General features: G+C 44.1%; 2 protein-coding genes across 2 annotated transcripts in view; one reads left to right on the top strand and one right to left on the bottom strand.

The window, feature by feature from the left end:
- The window catches only part of LOC120052564 (ubiquitin carboxyl-terminal hydrolase 24-like), a 47,284-nt gene extending 45,080 nt beyond the window's left edge, over positions 1-2,204 (bottom strand). Inside the window, exon 1 of the mRNA XM_038999547.1 lies at positions 1,852-2,204. Coding sequence (XP_038855475.1) covers positions 1,852-2,124 — 273 coding nt within the window. The 5' untranslated portion in view covers positions 2,125-2,204. The remainder of the gene's footprint in view (positions 1-1,851) is intronic.
- Positions 2,205-2,980: 776 nt separating this feature from the next.
- LOC120051850 (biogenesis of lysosome-related organelles complex-1 subunit 2-like) lies at positions 2,981-10,358 on the top strand. Its single transcript, XM_038998736.1, has 5 exons — positions 2,981-3,167; positions 8,553-8,660; positions 8,902-9,021; positions 9,129-9,233; positions 10,069-10,358. Exons 1-5 carry the CDS (start codon positions 2,996-2,998, stop codon positions 10,098-10,100), a joined length of 537 nt encoding a protein of 178 aa, XP_038854664.1. The 5' UTR covers positions 2,981-2,995; the 3' UTR covers positions 10,101-10,358.
- The last annotated feature ends 14,184 nt before the right edge of the window (positions 10,359-24,542 follow it).

Here is a 24,542-nt window from a genome sequence, read left to right as displayed (position 1 = left end):
ATAAAAAATAAAAAAAGGATCTGAGGGCTCATGCCAAATCTTTTCAGCCTCCTGAGGGGGAAGAGGTGTTGTCATGCCCTCTTCACGACTGTGTTGGTGTGTGTGGACCATGATAGATCCTTAGTGATGTGGACACCGAAGAACTTGAAGCTCTCGACCCCTCCACTACAGCCCAGTCGATGTGAATGGGGACGTGCTCGACCCTCTGTTTCCTGTAGTCCACGATCAGCTCCTTTGTCTTGCTGACGTTGAGGGAGAGGTTGTTGTCCTGGCTTCTGACCCCCTTATCAAAATGCAACATTCCAAAATGTAGCTGACTGTTCTGGAGGTTGTCCTCTAACCAGTGATGTAAAAATACTGCCTATCCAGTTCCATGTGGTTTTAGAGTTGTGGTAGTTTAAACAGTGCATACCCCCACCCCAATCGTTGAGTGATGTATTGCCACTTGACAAAACAACAAGGTTTTGGAGCTTGTGCAGTTTATAAGTAGCTCCTTTAAAAAAATACATATACGATTACTATTGTTGCACATGTATATGTAGATAGTACATTTCATGTTTTCAATATTCTCACAAACTGTTATTGGTTCTTGATTTGGACACTTTAAAACTGTTTTGACATTGGACTATCATTACGTCTTAACAGGAAGCAGCAACAGCATCATTTTCAACTTAAGTATTAGGAATACAAACTGATCTTTCAACATAAAATGTCCAATGGTATTTTACTTAAATCAGGTAAAAACCGCTGAATGAGACCAAAAACGTCTGCGATTGAGTTATTTTGATGATAGCCAAATCACCAAAACGGTTTTGCCCTGCCCCTCCTTGATGCTCTCTAGCTAGCTTGCAGCTGCTGTATGCTGGAGTTTAGTTAGACATCATGTAGTTCAGACGGGTTAGACATCACGTTGTCACTGGACTATGAACAATTTAAAATAACTTTCTTTATTAGACAATATTTAAAGCACAAGATGGCCACATCAGGTTCACGGGCGATTGCGAAATCTCAGCTTCTCTAATGTACCTAGTTATAGCCAGCTTAGTTCGCGTAGCTAACGTTGGCTAGCTACATTTTAGTCATTTAACAGACGCTCTTATCCAGAGCCCATACATGAGCAATTAGGGTTAAGTGCCTTGCTCATCGACGGATTATTCACGTAGTGGGCTCAGGGATTCCAACCAGTGACCTTTCGGTTACTGGCCCAACGCTCTTACCCGCTAGGCTACCTATGGACTTCGTCTCCGGCCTAACAACACCGGTGCCAATATCCAACAAACACCGGCTTCTCGGGCATTATCACTAGCTCCATTACATTATGCTAAGCTGCACACAGATGTGCATTTCCCCAAGATAATGAATGCGAAGATCTTAATATCACCACATTCACTCTGCAAACCGGCTTTATTAATAACTATTGCAAACACTAGTTAGTTGGTTAGCAAGTTTGCCCATGTAACGTTAGAGATTCGCGCATTCCCCGCTAACTACCTAGCTAGCTGTCTAGCAACAGCTACATTCTGATTCGGATGGTGGCTCGTGTGCACCCAATGTCAATACTGATGATGAAAGTATATAGTGCTATATTTACAACTCAACTAGCCGGGTGTCGAATTTATGCAGACCGAGATTGAGCTAACTGTAAATTGAGTTATGCATGCCGCGGATTTTCCTTCTATATTTTGACATCCAGGCATGAGCGGAGCGCGCTATGCAGTATTGTAGGGCGAGCCCTGTCTGGATACCTAGCCATCATCATCGCTAGATTTGATAGCGCTAACGACGTTAGCTAGCTTGTGTTCTAGCTTACGAAGCCAGCGAACTAACGTTACTATCCTTCTTCACCCTTACCTCGCTCTCCACCACATCGTGGTATGCGGGAGGTGGGTCGAACCCTCCAGTCCCAGTCCGCCCGCTGGACTCCCCGTCTCCACTTGGGCCTGGGGCAGGGCCACTCTCCATCGGCTCATATCCATACCCAAGACCGGGGCTTTCATTGGTCAGGAGCGCCACAGCCTCGTTGATGTCGTTCTTCGCCAGGCGTAGCGCCTTGCGTATCGCCACTGCATCTGGGAAACCCATGCAGAGGAGAGTTGTCATATGTTGCTCCTCTTCTGTCTCCATGGTTAAGTTTTGTGTCTCAGGCTAGCTACAAACGGGATGTAAAACAGCACAGTCCTGTAGCGGAGCATGGCGCCATGTTTACAATCACGCAGGCTGTCACGATGGTTCACTGGACACTTCCTGCGTAGAACGTCAGCACTCTGACCCACCCATATGAACCGAAGAGAGGACTTGAGGATCCTCTTTTTTTTTTTACCCCAAAACATCTAACATTAGGCTGACTAGTTAGCTCTGCAAACACTAACATTATGTTTCACACTGATTCGAAGGGTTCATAATGCAACACGACTACAGGCAAAACAGCATGGACAGCTCGAGCTCACTACACTCGAACAATGACAAAACAATATAAAACTATCAATCAATATGAATAGGAAAAATATAAATGAATCGTGATATTGTTTGTGTGATGATGGTGAGTGTTGACAACCACACGACGTAGCACGCACCTGTCAAGTAAACTGGTGTAGCTCGAATTCAGAAGAGGGGGAATAATTAATTTTTATAATTTTATTTAACCTTTTATTATTTTTTTATTGAACCTTTATTAACTAGGCAAGTCAGTTAATAACAAATTCGTATTTACAATGACGGCCTACCAAAAGGCAAAAGGCCTCCTGCGGGGACGGGGGCTGGGATTAAACATTACAAAATGTAATAAAAATATAGGACAAAACACACATCATGACAAGAGAGACACCACAACACTACATACAGAGGGACCTAAGATAACAACATAGCATAGCTGCAACACATGACAACAACATGGTACAAACATTATTGGCCACAGACAACAGCACAAAGGGCAAGAAGGTAGAGACGACAATAAATGTCACGTGAAACTCCATCATGTGACTGACGGAAAGGCAAGATGGCGGCCACGGGAGAGGAGGCTGCTGCGATGGATAGCATCTCCAGAGTACCCCCGGCCCATCCTACCGTCCTCAGCCTGGGAGGGAGCTCCGAAACCCGGGGAGAGCCTGGCGAGACTGCTGCTGACGGCCAGGTTGTGCCCGCTGCGCCCAAGAAGCCTACCAGCAGCAGTGAGTGGTGCTTGCTAGCTTCCAATTCCAGCTAGCCGTAGCAGGTCAACAAACACAAATGGGCCAATGGAGACGCCCTGGCTGCAAGTTGATGCGCTATTTTAGTTATTGAGAGCAAGAAGATTAACACTTTGTTGTTTACTCTGGCCATCTTCTGATACTAGACTGATGTTAGTACCTTAAGGGCCGACTCTAGCCTTTTGGGGACCCTAAGTGAGGGGCCCCTGCAATTCTACACATTTTGCCATGATGCCATGTTAATTATACAGTTTCTGAGTGAGAGTGACTCACAAAATCAATGGGGCTCCCATGGAGGTTAGTGCCCCTGGGTGGTATTTGGCCATGAAAACTGACTAGACTAACATACCAATCTAAAAATTGTTAACTGACATGGCTAATTGAGTGACTGACTGACTGACTGACTGACTGACAAAACAAGAGAAACTGCTGATGTAACAACCACATGTTGAACTTGCACCTTGTGTATTCTAACTCTAAACAGTAAGTTGAGACCCCAACTGAGTTAATATATACACTACATGACCAAATGTATGTCGACACTTGCTCGTTGAACATATTCCAAAATCATGGGCATTAATATGGAGTTGGTCCCCCTTTGCTGCTATAACAGCCTCCACTTTTCTGGGAAAGCTTCCCACTAGGTGTTGGAACATTGCTGTGGGGACTAGCTTCCATTCAGCAAGTGTTGCAACCTGAGGACAGACGATTTCTATGCGCTTCAGCACTCGGTCATCCAGTTCTGTGAGCTTGTGTGGCCTACCACTTCGTGGCTGAGCCGTTGTTGCTCCTATATGTTTTAACTTCACAATAACAGCACTTACAGTTGACCAGGGCAGCTCTAGCAGAGCAGACATTTTATCAACTGACAAAGATGGCATCCTGAGCTCATCGGTACTGCCAATGTGTGTCTATGGAGATTGCGTGTCTGTGCTCGATTTTATAGATGTGTCGGCACAGATGTAGCTGAAATAGGCGAATCTGCTAATTGGAAGGGGTGTCCACATACTTTTGTGTGTGTATGTACGGTACCAGTCAAGTTTGAACACACCTACTCATTCAAGGTTTATTTTTACTATTTTCTACATTGTAGAATAATAGTGAAGACATCAAAACTATGAAATAACACACATGGAGTCGTGTAGTAACCAAAAAAGTGTTAAACAAGTAAAAATATGTTTTAGGATCTTCAAAGTAGCCACCATTTGCCTTGATGACAGCTTTGCACACTCTTGGCATTCTCTCAACCAGATCCACCTGGAAGGAGTTCCCACATGTGCTGAGCACTTGATGGCTGCTTTTCTTTCACTGCGGTCCAACTCATCTCAATTGGGTTAAGGTCAGGTGATTGTGAAGGCCAGGTCATCTGATGCAGCACTCTCCTTCTTGGTCAAATAGTCCTTACACAGCCTGGAGGTGTGTTGGGTCATTGTCCTGTTGAAAAACAAATGACAGTCGCACTAAGCGCAAACCAGATGTGATGGCGTATCACTGTAGAATGCTGTGGTGGCCATGCTGGTTAAATGTGCTTTGAATTCTAAATAAATCACATACCGTGTCACCAGCAAAGCACCATCACACCACCTCCTCCTCCATGCTTCACTGTTGGAACCACACATGCAGAGATCATCCGTTCATCTACTCTGCGTCTCACAAAGACACAGCGGTTGGAACCAAAAATATCACAGACTCATCAGCAAAGGACAAATTTCCACCGGTCTAATGTCCATTGCTCGTGTTTCTTGGCCCAAGCAAGTCTCTTCTTCTTATTGGTGTCCTTTAGTAGTGGTTTCTTTGCAGCAATTCAACCATGAAGGCCTCATTCACACAGTCTCCTCTGAACAGTTGATGTTGAGATGTGTCTGTTACTTGAACTCTGAAGCATTTATTTGGGCTGCAATTTCTGAGGCTGGTAACTCTAATGAACTTATCCTCTACAGCAGAGGTAACTCTGGGTCTCATGAGAGCCAGTTTAATCATAGCGCTTAATGGTTTTTGCGACTGCACTTGAAGAAACTTTCAAAGTTCTTGAAATGTTCAATATTGACTGACCTTCCTGTCTTAAAGTAATGATCGACTGTCGATTCTCTTTGCTTATTTGAGCTGTTCTTGCCATAATATGGACGTGGTCTTTTACCAAATAAGATTATCTTCTGTATACCACCCCTACCTTGTCACAACACAACTGATTGGCTCAAACACATTAAGAAGGAAAGAAATTTCACAAATTCACTTTTAACAAGGTACACCTGTTAATTGAAATGCATTCCACGTGACTACCTCATGAAGCTGGTTGAGAGGATGCCAAGAGTGTGCAAAGCTGTCATCAAGGCAAAGGGGGGCTACTTTGAAGAATCTCAAATATATTTTGATTTGTTTAACACTTTTTTATTTTTTTTGTTTACTATATGACTCCATGGTTGTTCTTTAAAAGTAATTTCCTCACCATCTTAAATAAGCATGCCCCTTTCAAAAAATGTAGAACAAAGAACAGATGTAGCCCTTGGTTCACTCCAGACCTGACTGCCCTCGACCAGCACAAAAACATCCTGTGGCGTACTGCACTAGCATCGAATTGTCCCCGCGATATGCAACTTTTCAGGGAAGTCAGGAACCAACACACAGGAAAGCAAAGGCTAGCTTTTTCAAATGGAAATTTGCATCCTGTAGCTCTAACTCCAAAACGTTTTGGGACACTAAAGTCCATGGAGAATAAGAGCACCTCCTCCCACTGAGGCTAGGAAACACTGTCACCACTGATAAATCCACGATAATCGAGAATTTCAATAAGCATTTATCTACGGCTGGCCATGCTTTCCTCCTGGCTACCCCGGCCAACATGGATACTTTCACATCATCATCTGCACATCTATCACTCCAGTGTTAATTTGCTAAATTGTCATTACTTCGCTACTATGGCCTATTTATTGCCTTACCTCCTTACTCCATTTGCACACACTGTATATATTTTTTTCTATTGTGTCATTGACTGTACTTTTGTTTATCCCACGTGTAGCTCTGTGGTGTTGTTTTTTTCGCACTGCTTTGCTTTATCTTGGCCAGGTCGCTGTTGTAAATGAGAACTTGTTCTCAACTGGCCTACCTGGTGAAATAAAAAGTCTTATTTCATAGTTTTGATGTCTACAATGTAGAAAATTAGTACAAATAAAGAAAAACATACATGAGTAGGTGTGTCCAAACTTTTGACTGTGTGTATGTATATATGTGTGTGTGTGTGTGTGTGTGTGTGTGTGTGTGTGTGTGTGTGTGTGTGTATACACACACGCACACGCTCTTTTGGTCATGTATGTATGTGGACACCTGCTCGTCGAACATCACATTCCAAAATCATGGGCATTAATATGGAGTTGATTCCCCCCACTAGAAACATTGCTTTTGGGACTTGCTTCCATTCAGACACAAGTGCATTAGTGAGGTCTGGCACTGATGGGTGATTAGGACTGGCTCGTAGTCAGCGTTCCAATTCAGCCCAAAGGTGTTCGATGGGGTTGAGGTCAGGGCTCTGTGCTAGCCAGTCAAGTTCTTCGACACCGATCTCGACAAACTAGTTCTGTATAGATCTTGCTTTGTGCACGGGGGGCACTGTCATGCATAAACAGGAAAGGGCCTTCCCCAACCTGTTGCCACAAAGTTGGCAGCACAGAATTGTCTAGAGTGTCATTGTATACTGTAGTGTTAAGATTTCCCTTCACTGAAACTAAGGGGCCTAACCTGAAATATGAAAAACAGCCACAGACCATTATTTCTCCAACACCAAACTTTACAGTTGACACTGCATTGGGGCAGGTAGCGTTCTCCTGGCATCCGCCAAACCCAGATTCGTCCGTCTGACTGCCAGATGGTGAATTGTGATTCATCACTCCAGAGAATGCGTTTCCACTGCTCCAGAGTCCAATAGCGGTGAGCTTGACATCACTCCAGACGTCGCTTGGCATTGCGCATCTTAGGCTTGTTTGCGGCTGCTCGGCCATGGAAACCCATTTCATGAAGCTCCCGATGAACAGTTCTTGTGCTGATGTTGCTTCCAGAAACCGTTTGGATCTCTGTCGTGATTGTTGCAACTGAGGACAGACTATTTTTACATGCTTCAGCCCTCGCCGGTCCCGCTCTGTGAGCTTGTGTGGCCTACCACTTCACGGCTGAGCCGTTGTTGCTCCTAGACATTTCCACTTCACAATAACAACACTTACAGTTGACCAGGGCAGAAATGTGACAAAATGACTTGGTGTACTGTTGGCATCCTATGACGGTGCCACGTTGAAAGTCACTGAGCTCTTCAGTGAGGCCATTCTACTGCCAATGTTTGACTATGGAGATTGCATGGCTGTGTGCTTGTTTTTTATAAACCTGGCAGCAATGGGTGTGTGGCTGAAATAGCTGAATCCACTAATTTGCAGGGTTGTCCACATACTTTATTATATATATATTTATGAGTATATACTGAACAAAAATATAAATGCAACATACAACAATTTCAAAGAGTTTACAGAGTTACAGTTCATATAAGGAAATCAGTCAATTGAAATAATAAATAAATTAGGCCCTAATCTATGGATTTGACATGACTGGGCAGGGGGGCAGCCCTGGGTGGGCATAGGCTCACCCACTGATGCGCCAGGCCCAGCCAATCAGAATGAGTTTTCCCAAGAAGAGCTTTATTACAGACATAAATACTCCTGTTTCATCAGCTGTCCGGGTGGTTGGTCTCGGATAATCCCGCAGGTGAAGAAGCCGGATGTGGAGGTCCTGGGCTGGCATGGTTACAAGTGGTCTGCAGTTGTGAGGCCGGTTGGACGTACTGCCAAATTTTCTAAAATGATGTTGGAGGCAGCTTATGGTAGAGAAATAAACATACAATTATCTGGTAACAGCTCTGGTGAAAATTCCTGCAGTCAACATGCCAATTACACGCTCCCTCAACTTGAGACATCTGTGGCATTGTGTTGTATGACAAAACTGCCCATTTTAGAGTGACCTTACTGTATATTGTCCCCGGCACAAGGTGCACCTGTGTAATGATCATGCTGGTTAATCAGCTTCTTGATATGCCACACCTGTCAGGTGGACGAATTATCCTGGCAAAGGAAAAATACTCACCAACAGGGATGTAAACAAATTTATGCACAAAATTTGAGAGTTTATTAAGCAACTGCTTATGCCTGGAGTCGACCATGAGTACCTTTTATTACATTAGAATGCAGTAGCTAAGCCGACTATCACAGCATCATGCCAAGGAACTGGCAAATTGGTCCTACATCTGAGGTAGGAGCCAACTGAATCCTCCAGAGTACGGATGATGAGATGTTTCTACAACATGTCAATGGTGTGTAACTGCTGTGTGTGTAGGTGACGGTGGGGTGGAGACTGCAGAGGAGGCTGTAGAACCAGACATCAATGAGCTCTGTACAGACATGTTCGATAAGATGGCGGTCTTCCTACAAGGAGAACTCACAGGTGTGCCTGTCTATCTGTCTGTATTCCTGCATGTCTGACTGTCTTTTGTCTCTCCCGCTACATTGTCTATACAGTTGCATACTAGTATACGCTGAGTGTACAAAACATTACGAACACCTTCCAAATATTGAGTTGTTTTATTACACTCAGTGAATACTGTCATGTCTTCAGCATAACAACAATGTCATAATCTTCTGTTGTGGAGAAAGTTTCATGCTCCCCCGTTTCCCTCTTCTCCCAGGCACCTGTGAGGACTACCGTCTGCTGGAGAATATGAACAAGCTGACCAGTCTGAAGTACATGGAGATGAAAGACATCAGCATTAATATCAGCAGGAACCTGCAGGACCTCAACCTCAAGTGTATGTTTATTAGCCTTTCAAACATGAAGGGGACGCTTGCGACCCTTTATGAATTTTTTTTTTTTTTACCTTCATTTAACTGAAAAATATATTGTTTTGTGTGTTAGACGCCAGCCTCCAGCCCTATCTAGAGCAGATAAACCAGATTGAGGAACAAGTGTCGTCTCTGGAGCAGGCTGCTTATAAACTGGACACCTACTCCAAGAAGCTTGGTAAGACAGAAACACACAGACAGAGTGGCATGCCTGTGGAAACACATACCGTAGCTTCATATTGCAAGTCTATATTTATACCAGGGCTGTAAGTGGAAAAGAGCCTACTGAGTTCCAGTGTGTAACCTTAACCCTCACCAGACTGACAGGGGGAGAAAAGTGGTAGATAGAAATAAATATCTGTTAGCGCGGTCACTAAGGCTTCTCTATTAGAATCTGCTAGCAGTCTCTATGGCAGATGTGCTAAGAATAGCCGTGCTGCAGTGTTCAGCTCAACATTAAAGCCCCATGCAGTGTTTTTAATGTATTTAAAAAAAAATCTTCACTGTATATCTAATAAATCACTGTTTATTTAAACAACTCCTAAATATATATTTGTATTATTTATTACCCTGTTCCTCTTTTGGCCATTGAAATGCTCAGTCTGATCGTGTGGGCGTTAGGAAAGAAATTTGAAGATATTCACATACACAGCCCTGATTGGCTGATAGGATGATCTAGAGCCCACCCGCTTACCCTGATGAACGGTTATTGGTCTTTTATAATCAGATCAGATTGTGATGTCATGATCTGGGCCGAAAACTCCATCCCACCTGAACAGGCTGTGTTATTTCTACCTCATAGTGTCATATTAAAAATGCACTTGTGGTGCCCTCTGCTGTTTAAGTTCACCTCTACACCCTGAGCTCCAACAGCAGAGAGCGCTAGCACACTGTCCCAAATGAACAGCTAAAAATTCACTTCCCTTGGACACTACTCCTAAGTGTGTGTGTGTGTGTGAGACTAACTAACCTTCCTGCACAGTCAGTCAGTCAATCTGTCTGTCTCTCTGCAGAGGCCAAGTTCAAGAAACTGGAGAAGCGATGATGAAGAGTAAATATGGAAGAAGAATATAAGGAAAGGAGGAAGAGGGGTTGATGGAGGAGGCCTGAGGGGGTACTGGTCCTCCTTCTCCCCGTCTGTAGACTAACCCATTTGATCTGAGGAAGCAAGACCCACATCTTTACAACACCAGCCTTATATAGAGAGGTGTGAGGTAGCCTGGGGTTGGTTGGAGGGATATCCCAGATGTTAGACCTAGTATTATAATTTTTGTTGGATCATTAAAGTTGCTTGTAGATGGGGCTTTGGGTTGTTTATTGAGGCCATATTCCTGTTAGCAACATTCCAGGCCGCTCTGTGTCGTCCTGTCACAATGACAATTTACTTCCTGGATTTAGTGAATTGACCCCTACCTTGGTGCACACTACCCTAGAATCACCAACCTCCTTCTAACCTTGAAGTTACACAGCTAAGAAGATGACAACTAAATTCACTTTTCTACTGATGGACTTTAGCGTCTTTAAATGTTTTCCTCTGCTGGAATTATGAACTGAATTCAAACCTTTTTTATAATCTTTATAATACTTTTTTGCTTGTGTATACTAATGTCCCTTAAAAGCATTGCCATACATGTTTGATTGCAGCATGTGTAAAATGTATCTTCTGAAAACATTAACTTTGAACTAATAATACATCTGTGAAGGAAACTGATGTGTTGTCATTTGGCCAGCAGATGGAAGCGGTACTCCATGTTCATAATGAAGTGCTGGCTGTGTATGTGAGACTAGGGTGTGATCTCCCAGTCAACATTGTTGATTCACATTTCCACTGAAACATTCTCCCGGACCCCAACCAACCACACACACACAGACCCCCTCTGCATCCTAACTAACCACAAACCCCCTCATATCCAGAGCAACTTACAGGAGCAATTAGGGTTAATAGCCTTGCTCAAGGGCACATTGACAGATTTTTCACCTAGTCATCTCAGGGATTTGAACCAGTAACTTTCGGTTACAGGCCCAATTCTCCCTCTGTCTTTCTCTTTATCCCCTTCCCTTCTCTCCCTCTTTTGTCCTGGAGCAAAGCAAATCTGATCCCATTGCCAGGGGCAATAGATTATCAGAGCGGATGCCGATACGGCCTCCTGCACTGCTCTCCTGTGTGTAAGTGGCTGCATGGGGGTTGTGAGTGTGTGTGTGTGTGTTTGTTTGTAGGGGCTTAATCTAAAGCAGGTCTCTGTCATTAGGCCAGTGAAGGCCCAGCTCATTATTCATAATGTAACATTATTTACCTCTTCCTCCCTCTCTCTCTCCCCTAGTCGATAAATGCTTCAACATGGTGTTTTCTCTTGTTGCTACAACTTACAATCTTCAGGGGGTACAATATATGACAAACTCGGTTTGAACTCAGGTTGTCTGCACGCCACAGGACGGTCAACTCGCTGAGACAGCATCATGGGTGTAACGCTGCATATGGGGGGTTAAATCCGATACGTAGGGGAACGGGACAAGGGAGGGAGAATTAAATGAGGCTCTGGTTTCTTTCCCCCGTCATCCAACTCTTTATTGCTCAAGAAAGAGTCTTATTTTTATGTTTGTACTTTTACCCATTTTTCTCCCCAATTGGTAGTTAGTCTTGTCCCATTGCTGCAACTCCCGTACGGACTCGGGAGAGGTGAAGGTCGAGAGCCATGTGTCCTCCGAAACACGACCCTGCTAAGCCACACTGCTTCTTGACACACTGCTCGCTTAACCCGGAAGCGAGCCGCACCAATGTGTCAGAGGAAACATTGTACAACTGGCAACCCGAAGTCAGCTTGCAGGCGCCGACCCGCCACAAGGAGTTGCTAGAGTGCGATGGGACAAGGACATCCCGGCCGGCCAAACCTTCCCCTAGCTCGGACGATGCTGGGCCAATTGTGCACCGCCTCATGGGTCTCCTGCTCACGGCCGGCTATGACACAGCCTGGGATCGAACCCAGCCTGTAGTGACGCCTCAAGCTCTGCGATGCAGTGCCTTAGACCGCCGCGCCACTCAGGAGCCCCAAAGAGTCTTAAAGGGAGGCGTGATCGAGGCCTGCTACAGTCTATCTGGAGGCTCCCTGAGGACGTCCCTTCAAGTGCCAATACAGTTTACTCTGATTTATTATATGAATCTGTGTAACCACTGAAAGACCGACATAAAGCCTGACAATCACACACTCTAGATCAGGGGTTTTCCCACCTCTCCTCTGGGACCCCAAGACGTTTCACAATTTTGTTGTAGCCCTAAACCAGCTCACCTGATTCACCTATTCAAGGGCTTGATGATTAGTTCAAGTTGATCAGATGTGCTAGCTGTCGATAAGTTAAAATACATGGAACGGCTGGGGGTCCCCGAGGAGAGGTTTGAAAACCCCTGCTCTAGATGGATAGAAAGATAGATGGGACACTAGCCAGTATTGGCACATAAACATATTATGCGTACACACAGACTGTTCTTACTGGTACTGACCACAAAAGTCCCTGAGAGAGTCCTTGAGAAATATGATTTGAGAAATATCAAACATCAATCAAGATGGCCAATTACAATAGCAGGGCAGGATGCCACACCACACTGTTGAGTAAGTGAGGGGTTCTGGAAAAGCTCAGTTGTATTCATGAAGTGCGTATGTGTTTTTCAATTTTCTGCTTTGATATGTGGTACATCTCTGTTCTCAGCACCATGTCTAACTGGTACCAGGTCACTGCAGGTCCCACTGTCTCCCAGACCTACAGGCACCCGAGTCCCTATGGGGGAGACTGGTGAGGGGTCAGAGGAATGACAATGTATCTTATCTTCGCCGCCGACAGAGATCTTCGCTTCGCGTTCTTAGGAAACTACACAGTATATTGTTTTTTTAATGTATTATTTCTTACACTGTCACCCCAGGGAATATTAAGTCTCATTACATACAGCTGGGAGGAACTATTGGATATAAGAACAACGTCAACTCACCAACATTATGACCAGGAATACGACTTTCCCGAAGCGGATCCTCTGTTTGGTCCACCACCCAGGACAATGGATCGGATCCCAGCAGGCGACTCAAAACAGCGGCGCCGCAGAAGGGGCAGACGGAGTGGTCTTCTGGTCAGGCTCTGTAGACGGGTACATCGCCCATCGCTCCCGAGTATACTACTAGCCAACGTCCAGTCTCTTGACAACAAGGTAGACGAAATCCGAGCAAGGGTTGCCTTCCAGAGAGACATCAGAGATTGTAACATTCTCTGTTTCACGGAAACATGGCTCACTCAGGATACGTTATCAGAGTCGGTACAGCCACCTGGTTTCTCCACGTATCGCGCCGACAGACACAAACATCTCTCTGATAAGAAGAAGGGCAGGGGTGTATGCCTTATGATCACACCACGACTCGTTAATCATAACAACATACAGGAACTGAAGTCCTTTTGTTGACCTGACCTACAATTCCTTATCAAAAACTGACCGCATTATCGAACCAAGAGAATTCTCTTCGATTACAATCAAAGTTGTGTACACCCCCCCCCCCCCCCCCCCCCCAAGCAGACACCTCGACGGCCCTGAAAGAACTTAATTGGACTCTATGTAAACCTGAAACCACATATCCTGAGGCTGCATTTATTGTAGCTGGGGATTTTAACAAGGCTAATCTGAAAACAAGGCGCCCTAAATTTAATCAGCATATCGAATGCCCGTCCCGGGCTGGGAAAATTGTGGATCATTGTTACGCTAACTTCCGAGATGCATACAAAACCATCCCTCGCCCTCCTTTCGGCAAATCTGACCACAACTACATTTTGTTGCTCCCAGCCTATAGACAGAAACTAAAACAGGAAACGCCCGTGCTGAGGTCTGTTCAACGCTGGTCCGACCAATATGATTCCACGCTTCAAGATTGCTTCAATCACATGGACTGGGATATGTTCCAGATAGCGTCGAACAACAACATTGATGTATACGCTGAGCGAGTTCATTAGCAAGTGCATCGGTGATGTTGTACCAACAGCGACTATTTAAACCTTCCCCAACCAGAAACCGTGGATTGATGGCAGCATTCGCGCAAAACTGAAAGTGCGAACCACTGCTTTTAATCAGGGCAAGGTGACCAGAATCATGACCGAATACTAACAGTGTAGCTATTCCCTCCGCAAGGCAATCAAACAAGCTAAACGTCAATATATAGACAAAGTAGAGTCGCAATTCAACGGCTCAGACACGAGAGGTATGTGGCAGGGTCTACAGTCAATCACGGACTACAAAAAGAAAACCAGCCCCGTCTTGGACCCCGATGTCTTGCTCCCAGACAAACTAAACAAATTCTTTGCTCGCTTTGAGGACAATACAGTGCCACCGACACGGCCCGCTACCAAAACCTGTGGACTCTCCTTCAACGCAGCCAACGTGAGTAAAACATTTAAACGTGTTAACTTCTCTAGGATAGGGAGCAGCATTTTCACGTTTGTATGAAAAGTGTGTCCAGAGTAAACTGCCTCCTACTCAGTCCCAGATGCTAATATATGCATATTATTATTAGTATTGGATAGAAAACACTCTGAAGTTTCTAAAACTGTTTGAATCATGTCTGTGACTATAACAGAACTTATTTGGCAGGCAAAACCCTGAGGACAAACCATTCAGATTTTCATTTTTTTTAGGTCACTCTTTTCAATGTGTTTTCATTGGGAATCCAGATTTCTAAGGGACCTTCCTGCATTTCCTATCGCTTCCACTGGATGTCAACAGTCTTTAGAAATTGGTTGAGGTTTTTCCTTTGAGAAATGAAGTAGTCATGTTCAGAATGAGGCTCCAGTGAAGTGTACTGTTTGTTAGAGGCGCGTGACCAGAAAGCGTCCTACACATTGTTTTCCTCCGGTATTGAACACAGATCATCCCGTCTTCAATTTTATCGATTATTTACGTTATAAAATACCTAAAGTTGTATTACAAAAGTAGTTTGAAATGTTTGGACAAAGCTTACAGGTAACTTTTGAGATATTTTGTAGTCACGTTGTGGAAGTTGGAACCAGTGTTTTTTTTTTTTAATCAAACGCGCCAAATAAATGGACATTTTGGATATATATCGACGGAATTAATCAAACAAATGACCATTTGTGATGTTTATGGGACATATTGGAGTGCCAACAGAAGAAGCTCGTCAAAGGTAAGGCATGAATTATATCGTTATTTCTGCGTTTTGTTTCGCGAATGTTGAAATATGATGGTCTGTGATTGTTAGCTGGGGTGCTATCCTCAGATAATAGCATTGTTTGCTTTTGCCGTAAAGCATTTTTGAAATTGGCTGGATTCACAACAAGTGTAGCTTTAATTTGGTATATTGAATGTGTGATTTCATGAAAGTTAAATTTTTATAGTAATTTATTTGAATTTGGCGCTCTGCATTTTCACTGGATGTTGGCCAGGTGGGACACTACCATCCCACATATCCCATAGAGGTTAACCCTCGCAAGGCTGCCGGCCCAGACGGCATTCCTAGCCGCGTCCTCAGAGCATGCGCAGACCCGCTGGCTGGTGTGTTTACGGACATATTCAATCAATACCTATCCCAGTCTGCTGTTCCCACATGCTTCAAGAGGGCCACCATTGTTCCTGTTCCCAAGAAAGCTAAGGTAACTGAGCTAAATGACGTAGCACTCACTTCCGTCATCATGAAGTGCTTTGAGAGACTAGTCAAGGATCATATCACCTCGACCCTAGACCCACTCCAATTTGCTTACTGCCCCAATAGATTCACAGACGACGCAATCGCAATCACACTGCACACTGCCCTAACCCATCTGCACAAGAGGAATACCTATGTAAGAATGCTGTTCATCGACTACAGCTCAGCATTTAACACCAAAGTACCCTCCAAACTCGTCATTAAGCTCGAGACCCTGGGTCTCGATCCCGCCCTGTGCAACTGGGTCCTGGACTTTCTGATGGGCCGCCCCCAGGTGGTGAGGGTAGGAAACAACATCTCCACCCCGCTGATCCTCAACACTGGGGCCCCACAAGGGTGCATCTCAGCCTTCTCCTGTACTCCCTGTTCACCCATGACTGCGTGGCCATGCACGCCTCCAACTCAATCAAGTTTGCAGACGACACTACAGTGGTAGGCTTGATTACCAACAACGAGACGGCCTACAGGGAGGAGGTGAGGGCCCTCGGAGTGTGGTGTCAGGAAAACAACCTCACACTCAACGTCAACAAAACAAAGGAGATGATCGTGGGCTTCAGGAAACAGCAGAGGGAGCACCCCCCTCTCCACATTGTTGGGACAGTAGTGGAGAAGGTGGAAAGTTTTAAGTTCCTCGGTGTACACATCACGGACAAACTGAAATGGTCCACCCACACAGACAGCGTGGTGAAGAAGGCGCAACAGCACCTCTTCAACCTCAGGAGGCTGAAGAAATTTGGCTTGTCACCAAAAACACTCACAAACTTTTACAGATGCACAATCGAGAGCATCCTGTCGGGCTGTATCACCGCCTGGTACGGCAACTGCTCCGCCCACAACCACAAGGCTCTCCAGAGGGTAGTGAGGTCTGCACAACGCATCACTGGGGGAAAACTACCTGTGCTCCAAGACACCTACACCACCCGATGTCACAGGAAGGCCAAAAAGATCATCAAGGACAACAACCACCCGATCCTCTGCCTGTTCACCCCGCTATCATCCAGAAGGCGAGGTCCCAGCTTTGATGCACCTGTACTGACCGAGAGACTGAAAAACAGCTTCTATCTCAAGGCCATCAGACTGTTAAACAGCCATCACTAACATTGAGTGGCTGCTGCCAACACACTGACTCAAATCTCTAGCCACTTTAATAATTAAAAATTTGATGTAATAAATGTATCACTAGTCACTTAAACAATGCCACTTTATATAATGTTTACATACCCTACATTACTCTTCTCATATGTATATACTGTACTCTATACCATCTACTGCATCTTGCCTATGCCGTTCGGCCATCGCTCATCCATATATTTATATGGACATATTCTTATTCATTCCTTACACTTGTGTGTGTATAAGGTAGTTGTGAAATTGTTAGATTACTTGTTAGATATTACTGCATAGTCGGAACTAAGTCGCTCTGGATAAGAGCGTCTGCTAAATGACTTAAATGTAAATGTAACTAGAAGCAGAAGCATTTCGCTACACTCGCATTAACATATGCTAACCATGTGTATGTGACCAATAAGATTTGATTTGAAACTACGCTGATCAAAAATATAAATGCAACAATTTCAATGATTTTACAGAGTTACAGTTCATATAAGGAAATCAGTCGATTGGAATAAATTCATTAAGCCCTAATCTATGGATTTCACATGGCTGGGCAGGGGCGCAGCCATGACTGGGCCTGGGAGGGCAGAGGCCCACCCACTAGGGAGCCAGGCCCAGCCAATCAGAACGAGTTTTTGGCAGGTCTCAGTTTTTGGCAGGTCTCAGACGATCCTGCAGGTGAACAAGCCAGATGTTGAGGTCCTGGGCTGGCGTGGTTACACGTGGTCTGCCATTGTGAAGCCAGTTGACAAATTCTCTAAAATTACGTCGGATGCGGCTTATGGTAGAGACATACATTTTTAATCATCTGGCAACAGCTCTGGTGGACATTCCTGCAGTCAGCATGCCGATTGAACACTCCCTCAACTTGAGACATCTGTGGCATTGTGTTGTGTGACAGAACTGCACATTTTAGAGTGGCCTTTTATGGTCACCAGCACAAGGTGCACCTTTCTTCATATGCCACACCTGTCAGGTGGATGGCTTATCTTGACAAAGGAGAAATTCTCCCTATCGGGATGTAAACAAATTTGTGCACAAAATTTGAGAGAAATAAGAACATTTCTGGGATCTTTTATTTCAGCTCATGAAACATGTTACCAACGAATTACATGTTGCGTTTATATTTTTGTTCAGTATAAATAACCCCAAACACTGTCTCATGCAAAGAGACCAACAAACCGCAACATAAATACTGAACACCACTAACTTCAGAGTAAACAGCATAGTGCCTTACTTGGCCTGCAGAACCTAGCAGCTATCTTCTGTCCCGATAGAGTGCTGGTCAGTCAGTGGTCATCGTTGTGGTTGACACTTCATATGGGTGACCGAGAGAGACAGAGCACTTCTTTGTTAAATTAACAAGTCACAAATTTCCTGTCTAAGAGAATAAAAATATCTGAGTAGTTTGGCGTTAGATCATAGTTTAGAGTTGGTGTGTGTGTGTCATAATGAGCACATTTTCTGGTTGTAAATATGTTTTCTGGTTGAGAAGATGGCATAACTAGATTACAACTATTGGTAAAGGCATCTTTTTCATGGCGATTAAATATTTAGGTATTTCTGTTGATTTTCTTTTTAAATACGTTAATAAAATGTCATACAACCTGACTATGACGTCATAAACGAACCAATGTTGTGCGTTAGGCTGTTAACTCTATCTCTGCTAGCTAGGGGTAAATACTTCCCCCAACTGCAGGCCACAGCAGGGTATGTGTGTACGTGCATGTGTGTGTGTACCACTATGCTTCTGATTGATGGCATGGGCCCCCAGCTTCAGAGATATTTACACACAATAAATAGAGCACATCTAACCTGGTCCAGATGCCTGCTGTGTGTGTCCTCCCCTAGTCCGGACCCCTGCTCTGCTCATGTCACAGCCCTCCTCAAGGCTGGATGGCATTACCAGCAACTACATCCATGCGGTTCACATTGTGGCTGTGATAGATAAGTGATGTGTGTGTATGTGTACCACAAAAACATCCACCTCCATGGGGTGACTCCTGAACCCACGTTTTGTGTGTGTGGGGGGGGGGGGGGGGGGTTGACTAACTGTAGACCTCCATGCCTCCTCTCTGGCCCTGACCCCCCCCCCCCCCCCCCCCACGGCATGGCAGCTTCATACAGAAACAAACAGGTTGAGATAGTGTTACGTAATATCAGCTACAGGGCCACTTTGTCCCAGCATCTATACTAACGCGCACTATTTTCGGCTGGCGTTAAGGCGGCGCTAATTTCAAACGCACGTTCGTATGCAATTTCATTAAATAAAAATTGGCGCACTGGCATTTTCCAGCCTTAACGCCTGGTTCGGCAAATTTAGCTGTCTTATATCAGCTCGCGTGCTCTCAGATGGACAGGGCGGAGATATTTAAGACGTGTCCTTTAAAAAAACGATTCAATGTGGTAATTTCAGGCAGCGCTGTTAGGGATATTTAAGATCAACCAAAAGCTGGTTTTAGCAGTAATGCAGTTGGTTATGGCACACTGCCCATATGGCATGGAACAAGAGTAGCCTAATGTGGTTTTGGTGCCTGTATAGCTACTTCATATTTTGAAACATACAAAAAAAAAAAAAAATGTTTTTTTAACCATTTTATTTGATTAAAAACCAAGCACCTCTCAATTAAGATGTAAAACCCCATCCATGATGCGGACATTGTGTTCGTGCCCATCATGAAACGAGAGATAATTTCTTGTTTTCCGTTTAATTGTATTACAGCCGAATTTAGGATGATTCATCTTCCTGGTTTTATGGTGTCCAATGCAACTTCTGGGATCTGATCTGTAAAGTGGTTACAATTATGTTCATGAAACATATTACTAATTTGGGAGCAGTACAGGGGTGTGTCAGAAATATTGTTGCTTTTTTCCCCTATCACAAATAGGCGCACTTGCTAGCGTTGTCGCAAAAGGGCTGGGTTTTGATGAATTAACAAGTTGTGGGTGTGTAGAGGCTTGCCCCCTCAATGGCCAATCAGAACGTCCTCCATGGCGAAATATGTGGTTGCATCAAGCTGTGTATTAACTGTCTTTTATGCTTTGCCTCGGAATAAACTCAAATTCCAATGTTAGTCCGTTATAGTTTGTTAAATCGCTTACAGAAAAGAAATAACAAAATGTAGACCTATCTTTAACGCATTTGTAGTCCACATTGTTCCAAGTAATTGCATGGCTTCAATAGCATTCACACTGATATAGGGGCCAGACCTACTGTAAATTGCATTATGGCTGAGCATGGACATGACAAACATTGTCAATAAGCAAGATTAAATGAATAATTGATAAGGCTAAAAAAAATAGAATAATTATAATCAAATGCTAAACAAAACAACTTGCTTTAAATAGGCGATGTCAGACTTACAGGCACCATAATTTACCCCTGTGGGCATATAATATTAAAACAAAGCTGACTATGGGGTTTTATGCGCCTCCAAACTGTTCACAGTTGCTGGACATTGATCCAATATAAATAGAAAGAGAGAACGTCAACTCGCCGTTAGAACCTGTAAGGCACAGCCTGATCTTAGATTTACCAATGCATTAGGTTTGTTAAAATATAGCCCTATATATACACTTATTAGGTACAGCACCCAGTTCACAAAAAAGGTTCGCTCCTACAGACAGAGTCACGTGGCTATGGTTTGCTATGTGAATCAGACATCCCGGCAACGAGGCATTCCGTTACTATTCTATTGAACGTTAAAATGGGCAAAACGAGTATTATCGTCAGTGTCTCAGAAACGGCCGGCCTGCTGGGCTTTTCACACATGACAGTGTCTAGGGTTTACCGAGAATGGTGCGACAAACAAAAAGCATCCAGTCAGCGGCAGTTCTGTGGTGAAAACAGCTCATTGATGAGAGGTTGAAGGAGAATGGCAAGAATCGTGCAAGCTAACAGGTCCGCCACAAACGGGCAAATAAAGGCGTAGTACAACAGTGGTGTGCAGAACAGCATCTCGGAGCACACAATGCTAAACTCGTCCGTCCTTGTCACGGATGGGCAATTGCAGCAGCCGACCACACCGGGTTCCACTCCTATCACTGGTAGGCACGATTTTTTTTTTGTTAACACTCCAGACAGCTATATCGGTCCGCAAATACAGGACTAGTAAAGGCCCAGTGCACTATCGTGAGTAGAACACCTACTCATTCAAGGGTTTTTCTTATTTTTTTTTACTATTTTCAACATTGTAGAATAATAGTGAAGACATCAAAACTATGAAATAACACATATGAAATCATGTAGTAACCAAAAAAATGTTAAACAAATCAAAATATATTTTATACTTTTCAAATAGTCACCCTTTGCCTTGATGACAGCTTTGCCAACTCTTGCCATTCTCTCAACCAGCTTCACCTGGAATGCTTTTCCAACAGCCCTGAAGTAGTTCTCACATATGCTGAGCACTTGTTGGCTGCTTTTCCTTCACTCTGCGGTCCGACTCATCCCAAACCATCTCAATTTGGTTGAGGTCAGGGGATTGTGGATGCCAGGTCATCTGATGCAGCACTCCATCACTCTCCTTCTTGGTAAAATAGACCTTACACAGCCTGCAGGTGTGTTGGGTCATTGTCCTTTTGAAAAACAAATGATAGTCCCACTAAGCCCAAACCAGATGGGATGGTGTTTTTATTTTTTTTTATTTTATTTCACCTTTATTTAACCAGGTAGACTAGTTGAACAAGTTCTCATTTACAACTGCGATCTGGCCAAGAATAAAGCAAAGCAGTTTGACACAAATAACAACACAGAGTTACACATGGAATAAACAAACATACAGTCAATAATACAGTAGAAAAAGTCTATATACAGTGTGTGCAAATGAGGTAAGATAAGGGAGGTAAGGCAATAAATAGACCATGGTGGCGAAGTAATTACAATATACCAATTAAACACTGGAGTGATTGATGTGCAGAAGGTGAATGTAGAAATAGATATACTGTAGAAATACTGGGGAGCAAAGGAGAAAGATAAATAAAGAGTATGGGGATGAGGTAGTTGGATGGGCTATTTACAGATGGGCTATGTACAGTTGTGGCCCAAAAAGTTGAGAATGACACAAATATAAATTTTCACAAAGTCTTCTGCCTCAGTTTGAATGATGGCAATTCGCATATACTCCAGAATGTTATGAAGAGTGATCAGATGAATTGCAAAGTCCCTCTTTGCCATGCAAATGAACTGAATCCCCAAAAAACATTTCAGCCCTGCCACAAAAGGACCAGCTGACATCATGTCAGTGATTCTCCCATTAACACAGGTGTGAGTGTTGACGAGGACAAGGCTGGAGATCACTCTGTCATGCTGATTGAGTTCGAATAACAGACTGGAAGCTTCAAAAGGAGGGTGGTGCTTGGAATCATTGTTCTTCCTCTGTCAACCATGTTTACCTGCAAGGAAACACCTCATCATTGCATCATTGCAAGGAAATAGCCGTTATCATTGCTTTGCTCAAAAAGAGCTTCACAGGCAAGGATATTGCTGCCAGTAAGATTGCACCTAAATCAACCATTTATCGGATCATCAAGAACTTCAAGGAGAGCGTTTCAAATGTTATGAAGAAGGCTTCAGAGCGTCCAACTAAGTCCAGCAAGCGCCGGGAACGTCTCCTAAAGTTGATTCAGCTGCGGGATCGGGGCACCACCAGTACAGAGCTTGCTCAGGAATGGCAGCAGGCAGGTGTGAGTGCATCTGCATGCACAGTGAGGCGAAGACTTTTGGTGGATGGCCTGGTGTCAAGAAGGGCAGCAAAGAAGCTACTTCTCTCCAGGAAAAACATCAGGGACAGACTGATATTCTGCAAAAGGTACAGGGATTGGACTGCTGAGGACTTGGGTAAAGTCATTTTCTCTGAATCCCCTTTCCAATTGTTTGGGGCATCCGGAAAAAAGCTTGTCCGAAGAAGATAAGGTGAGCTCTACCATCAGTCCTGTGTCATGCCAACAGTAAAGCATCCTGAGACCATGTGTGGGGTTGCTTCTCAGCCAAGGGAGTAGGCTCACTCACAATTTTGCCTGAGAACACAGCCATGAATAAAGAATGGTACCAACACCATCCTCCGAGAGCAACTTCTCCCAACCATCCAGGAACAGTTTGGTGACGAACAATGCCTTTTCCAGCATGATGGAGCACCTTGCCATTAGGCAAAAGTGACAACTAAGTGGCTCGGGGAACAAAACATCGATATTTTGGGTCCATGGCCAGGAAACTCCCCAGACCTTAATCCCATTGAGAACTTGTGGTCAATCCTCAAGAGGCGGGTGGACAAACAAAATCCCACAAATTCTGACAAACTCCAAGCATTGATTATGTCAGGATGTGGCCCAGAAGTTAATTGACAACATGCCAGGGCGGATTGCAAAGGTCTTGAAAAAGAAGGGTCAACACTGTAAATATTGACTCTTTGCATCAACTTCATGTAATTGTCAATAAAAGCCTTTGACACTTATGAAATGCTTGTAATTATACTTCAGTATTCCATAGTAACATCTGACAAAAATATCTAAAGACACTGAAGCAGCAAACTTTGTGGAAATTAATATGTGTGTCATTCTCAAAACTTTTGGCAATGACTGTACAGGTGCAGTGATCTGTGAGCTGCTCTGACAGCTGATGCTTAAAGCTAGTGAGGGAGATATGAGTCTCCAGCTTCATTGATTTTTGCAGTTTGTTCCAGTCATTGGCAGCAGAGAAGTGGAAGGAAAGGCGGCCAAATGAGGAATTGGCTTTGGGGGTGACTAGTGAGATATACCTGCTGGAGCGCGTGCTATGTATCGCTGTAGAATGCTGTGGTAGCCATGCTGGTTAAGTGTGCCTTGAATTCTAAATAAATCACAGACGGTGTCACCCGCAAAGCACCCCCACACCATAACACCTCCTCCTCCATGCTTTACGGTGGGAAATACACATGTAGAGATCATCCGTTCACCCACACCGCGTCTCACAAAGACATGGCGTTTGGAACCAAAAATGTCCAATTTGGGCTCCAGACCAAAGGACACATTTCCACCGGTCTAATGTCCATTGCTTGTGTTTCTTGGCCCAAGCAAGTCTCTTCTTCTTATTGGTGTCCTTTAGTAGTGTTTTCTTTGCAGCAATTTGACCATGAAGGCCTGATTCACGCAGTCTCAAATAGCCACCCACCGGTCTCTAATGAACAGTTGATGTTGATGTGTCTGTTACTTGAACTCTGAAGCATTTATTTGGGCTGCAATTTCTGAGGCTTGTAACTCTAATGAACGTATCCTCTGCAGCAGAGGTAACTCTGGGTCTTCCATTCCTGTGGTGGTCCTCATGAGAGCCAGTTTCATCATAGCGCTTGATGTTTTTTGCGACTGCACTTGAAGAAACTTTCAAAGTTCTTGAAATGTTCCGTGTTGACTGACCTTCCTGTCTTAAAGTAATGATGGACTGTCGATTCTCTTTGCTTATTTGAGCTGTTCTTGCCATAATATGAGTGTGGTCTTTTACCAAATAAGATTATCTTCTGTATACCACACCTACCTTGTCACAACACAACTGATTGGCTCAAACGCATTAAGGAAACTAATTCACTTTTAACAAGGCACACCTGTTAATTGAAATCCATTCCAGGTGACTACGTCATAAAGCTGGTTGAGAGAATGCCAAGAGTGTGCAAAGATGTCATCAAGGCAAAGGGTGGCTATTTGAAGAATCTCAAAAA

The sequence above is a fragment of the Salvelinus namaycush genome, chromosome 8 (assembly GCF_016432855.1).
Source record: "Salvelinus namaycush isolate Seneca chromosome 8, SaNama_1.0, whole genome shotgun sequence".
Classification (NCBI taxonomy): domain Eukaryota; kingdom Metazoa; phylum Chordata; class Actinopteri; order Salmoniformes; family Salmonidae; genus Salvelinus; species Salvelinus namaycush.
This window is presented reverse-complemented; position numbering and strand designations above follow the sequence as displayed.